The sequence below is a fragment of the Myotis davidii genome, unplaced genomic scaffold, assembly GCF_000327345.1.
Source record: "Myotis davidii unplaced genomic scaffold, ASM32734v1 scaffold478, whole genome shotgun sequence".
Classification (NCBI taxonomy): Eukaryota; Metazoa; Chordata; class Mammalia; order Chiroptera; family Vespertilionidae; genus Myotis; species Myotis davidii.
In genome coordinates, this window is record NW_006289570.1 from 567,192 (window position 1) to 572,549 (window position 5,358).

Sequence of the window (5,358 nt, forward strand, 5' to 3'; positions counted from 1 at the left end):
AGGCCACCCCCATCCCGCCGGAGGGAGCCTCGCTGAAGAGCCCCTCTCCCTTCCTCTGCCGCCTGGACCACACCAGCCACTTCTCGAAAGACTTCCTGAAGACCATCTGCTACACGCCCACCTCGTCCTCCATGAGCTCCAACCTGACCCGGAGCTCCAGCAGCGACAGCATCCACAGCGTCCGCGGGAAGCCGGGGCTGGTGAAGCAGCGGACGCAGGAGATCGAGACGCGGCTCCGGCTGGCGGGCCTCACCGTCTCGTCCCCGCTCAAGCGCTCGCACTCTCTTGCCAAGCTCGGAAGTCTTGACTTCTCCACGGAAGACCTGACCAGTGAGGCTGACCTGTCCACCATCGCCGACTCCCAGGACGCCAAGTCGAGCGAGGCCTCCTTCTTGCATGAGCCCCAGGCCGCCCCGCGGAACCCAGCCGCCCCCTCTAAACCGTCAGGGAAACCCGCCCCGGAAAACTTGAAAAGCTCCTCGTGGCTGAGCAAAAGCTGACCCGCCACCAGCTGATCACAATGACCCCTGCCTGAGTCTCACCACGGGTTTCAGTCAGCCCCTCACGTCTCTCGATTCCCCTCAAACAGTGGCGTTTAAGAACTCGCAGCCCGGGAGGAAAGGGGAGTGTCTGTTGTGTGGCCAGCAGGCTCTGAGCCCGAGTCATGCGTTTTCCAGGAGAATCGTGTCTGCAGGGCGTGTACAGACACACACACGTCCAACTACGCTGTTTGCAACGGGCACAGAACAGCTGTGGCGGCGGCCCCGTCGCCAGCCGCACGGTCCTAGCTCATTCAGCGCGCGTGGGAAAAGTCTTGGATGGCAATATAAGTCCTACCTCTGTTCTTGCTGTGCTTTTCATGTTTAAAATACAGTGATGCCCAAGGCTCATTCCAGGGAATACTGCTGTGTCAGAGAAAGGGTTCCCAAGGGGGAATTTTGTTGTTGAAAAAGGTGTTAGGATTTCTAACGTGACCTCACCGAGCCCTGCGAGGGAAAGGGATGCGAAGGTGTCGGAGGCTGTTGTGGAACCAGCTCTGAGACGTGGTCCTCTGTGCTGCCGACTCCTCGGTCCTGGCGTGTTGTTACAGCTAAGCGATGTGCGTCTGGCCCGCACTGGGGTCCAGAGGGGGAAATGTGCGTGATGTCCTCAGTTGTTGCTTGTGGTGGATTTCAAATTGCCCCCCATCTGGGGAGAAGGACCCAGCAGCACTGTTGGTCTCCTCTGCTGTTGAGCCCCGTGGCGGGGAAGAGGTGTTGACGGTGTCTGGGGGTCCGGGGTCCTGAGATGCAGGCTGTCCTGCCAGGGACCCAGCACTCAGGTTCATTCATTGTCACATCTGCTCGTGTTTGGGGGGAGAAAGAAGACCCAGTAGTGAGAAACGATTGGTTCCTCCCTAAGGGCAGCTTCTGTGAAAGAAACGCGGCTGTTGAATAGCTTCCCCATGTTTACAGTTGCCCCTTTGTGGCGGGGACACTGCCGCCCGCTTCTCTCTGGCGGCTCCCAGTGGGTGGACGGGGCAGGGGTGGGCCTGCGGTCCCAGCCGGCTCTGAGCAGCCCCGTTAAGAGTCAGGTGAGCTCGGTGCCTCATGCTGCCGCGGCTCTGAGCTCGAGTGGAGGGTCGTCTGGTGTCGGTCAGCACGACATCGGGATGTTAAAATAGTTTGAGAAGAGAGGAGGGGCTCGGGTAGAAAGGTTGAATTCAGGGGTCAGCAAACTGGTATATGGTCCCATGAGCTAAGAATGGTTTTTCACCCTTTTCAAGGAGTTATTAAAAAAATTAACTCATAGGCAACAAAGACCATGTAGCCTGCAAAGCCAAGATGTTTATTAGCAGGCCTGTGCATAAAAAGTTCGCTGACCCCTGGGTTTATTGGACAGCACAGGGCTACCCAGAGCCCTCTTGGGAGAAACTGGGCACATGTGAAAACTTCCGGCCTCATAACGCCTCAGGCCAAATCCTTCTCCCAACCCAGACCTTGCAGCCCACCCCCAGGGTGTCTCCTGCAGGCGGGTGGCTGTGTGTGGGTGGGACACTCCTGGCTGATCAGCCAGGTTACTTCAGTGAAACTAGAAAGCCTTCAAGGACCAGTCAGATTCTGAAAGTGGGTGAATGAGTTGCCACCGGACATTGGTCAGAATGGGACCCCCGACAGCCGCCATTCTAGAAGCACCAGGCAGGGTCTTCGGGAACCAGGCTAGTCCATATTTCAACTAGTGCGAGAGTTTTGTTTTTGTTTTTTTTTGCAAAAACCCTCTCTCCAGGAACTTTTTCTTCCTGACCGTATCCTTTTAATTTTTTAAAATATATGTTATTTTACTTTATAGGAATTTATTTTTCCCATTCACTGAAATCACCTTTAAAGGTGATTATTCACTTTCCCCCAAAACCCTGTTAGGTTTCTCTCTCTCTCTCGCTCTCTCTCTCTCTCGCTCTCTCTCTCAGCCAACAAAAGCATATTCTCAAAAAAAGAAAAAAAATCAAGTCCAATATGTCTTGCCAAATTAAATTTCATGTGGTGGATCAATTTTTGTGTCAAAATAATCCTTTAGGTTTGGTGATTTCAGGCTGTTTTGCTTTTTAAAAACCATGTGTATGAGAGTGATTTATTTTTGAAAACTTTGATTTTGAAAGCCATAATTTTTCTCATCCCATGAAAGGGTGGGAGGAGGATGACAAGTCTGAGTGGGTTTTTGGCTTTTGTCAAAACGATCGGTGCATTTTCAGAAGCACAATTTGTATATTAACATCAAAACCAGGGCCCCATCCTCAGAGCAAAATGAAGAGACATTCTTGACCCACAGACCCAGGTCAGCTGCGTGTCGACATCTGGCAAATTGCTCCCTGAAATATACTGACCAGAGCATCCTGCCAGGCGGGAGGCGGGGGGCACCTTGGCAGACAGGTCATCAGGTCATGCTGCTCTCTGAAGGGAAGTTTTGCCCCCCTAAGATGCACAGTATCCTGATCGATGTTCTGTCTGTAATCTTAGCTGGTGGGGAAGATTAAGGCGGGCGGCACAAGCGAGAGGCAGGGTGCGTGCTCTGGAAGTCCTGGACATCAGTGACTGCCCCCTTCGTGGAAGGCCGTTTTCAAATTAGGAGAGAACAGACATTTTCTCAGCTTCGTTTCATCTTCCACCTGACCTTCCCCCCGCTTTTAGTCACATGGCACGCCAAAGGTTCGGGGGAACTAGATCTTCCTGTTGCACTGGTCCAGGGGGGTCACCTGGCCAGGAGTTGTTAGGTATAAGGGGGAAACTGATCCTGGAGCGAGGGGATGCCGCTCGGACAATGTCAATTTCCATTTCTTTGTCTTGGAGCGACGTCTGTCATTGCGTGAGCTTCCGAAGAACAGGGTTCTTCTTACTCGTGCGATTTCCCTGCCTCCTTGGTCTCGGACCCCTGGGCTGGTGACAGCTCTCTGCCAGGAGATGAGACCCTGTCCACCTGGTGTGCAGGTCACTCACCAGGCCCTTGGGTGGCTGCACTGTCCAACCCCCTTCTAGCCACCCGCCCTCACAGCTGAAAGCATTCCAGCTCATCCCAAAGCCTCTTCCCTCACGGGTATGCCCAGAGGATGCCCCAGGATGGAGCCAAGCTTGCAATAGAATTAACACTGAGAGGACAGCCCTGTACCCTGGCGGTCTTGTCTCTCCCCACAGGCCCGATCCTAGAAGGTAGAGGAAGCCCCCTGCTCCCCCGGGGCTGTTTCTATTGGGAACAAACGCTGTATCATTTAGTCAAGATCATATAAGTCACCTCCCCCAAGGTGTCCGAAGAGGGACTTGCTCTCTGTTGCCTGGAAATGCTTGACGCCGGAATACATTTCACCCAACCCTCCCCTGGCTTCCCACCTAACAGGGCGCCTGTTTCACCTCTGGCCGTGGAGCCAGGCAGGCTGGGAAGATGGTGACATCTGGACAGCGCGGTGCAGGGCCACCCGCTCTGGTCCCACCCCGCAGGCTCTCACTGACGCTGCTTGCCAAACCAAGGTAGTTGATTGACCCCCACGCTCAGCTACTGGTCTTTTTATTGTCTGCTCTGCCATGGAATGCCTGTTGTGTTTGAGTTCACTCTGCATATATATATATATATATTTGGATATAGATATATATATATAAACTTGAATCATATCATGTGCATCACTTCTCATTCACACACGCACCGTCCCCACGCTGTGAGGCGGATCCCCTGGGGCGGTCTGGAGTGAAGCTGGGTGGTGCCACACCCTCGGTAGCTCCGGACAGGACGGCCCTGTTCTGGTCCTGGAGGAGGTGCCGCGGCCCTGGCCTCGGCCCTGACACGGGGGAGGCTCCCCAGCCAGACCCCCCCAGTGCCCTGCTGTCCTTCCTGTTGGCTGTGCTGCGCGAGGAGGTGGCTGCTTCCCCCCCCTCCTTGGACACTGTAATTATTGTTTTACAATTGAGTGCCTTAATCATAGTTTACAAATACTGTGTATTTATGGGAAAGTGCTAAGCTCTCACCTTCTGTGATTGGATACCTGGCCTTGTCCGTGGTGGTTGGCGTTCGGGCTGGAGCTCGCCCTGCCCCGTCCTTGGCACTTATCTGCTGTGCAGTCTCGCGCGCCCGTGCACCCACACCTGTCCGAGGAGCGTGGCTCGAACCGGCTCTGGGAGTCCCTGCAGGCGAGGCCAGCTCTGGCCCACGCCTCGCGCGTCCCGTGATGGTGAGGGAAGGCTAGAACTTGGGGTGCTGGCAGCTGGGGGTGCTGACGGCAGCCCAGCCCTCACCCGTTTCCCGGTCACACAGCTGTCCTCTTCTTTCACAGAGGTTTTCATCACCGCCTAGGCCACCCTGTTTTCTTCTCTGTTGGTGTCCTGAGCTCTTTGCAACAAAATGCAGGTACAGACACCCTCCCCCCACCCCCCCACCCCAAAATCAGGAGCTCCACAAGATGGTTGCCCTTTGGTTTTCAGAAGCTGCCAGTGGGTTCCAGCGTGTTGTGTAATGATACCAATTTTTTTTATTATATTGTTTTTTTATAGTATATATTTAAAAGGCAGTATCTTTTGTACTGTGAATTTGCAGTAGAAGATGCATAATGCACTTTTTTTTTTTACTTCTGTTGGTGTGTACTGTATATAGTCCGTGTGCTTCTTGTGATGAAAATAAACGTTTTCTTTATAAATGCCTGATGACCTGTGAACTTGTGCAACAGGAAACCGCCTGCTCCACCCTTGCCAAGGTAGTCAGATGCGTCTGCATCACCGCGATGGCCGGGCTTTCCTGACCACCTACTGTGTGCCCGGCCCCACGCCAAAATCCTGGACAGTTTAGACCCAAGAAAGACTCAGGGGAGGAAAGAGCTCCTGCAGGAATTGTCTTTTCCCCTGA

At 53.8% G+C, this 5,358-nt stretch overlaps 1 protein-coding gene across 1 annotated transcript in view; it reads left to right on the forward strand.

Annotated features, from left to right (window-relative positions):
• The window catches only part of SSH1 (slingshot protein phosphatase 1), a 29,488-nt gene extending 24,334 nt beyond the window's left edge, over window positions 1–5,154 (forward strand). The window contains exon 17 of the mRNA XM_015562821.1: window positions 3–5,154. Within this exon, the coding sequence (XP_015418307.1) occupies window positions 3–500 (498 nt within the window). The 3' untranslated portion in view covers window positions 501–5,154. The remainder of the gene's footprint in view (window positions 1–2) is intronic.
• Window positions 5,155–5,358: the final 204 nt, after the last annotated feature.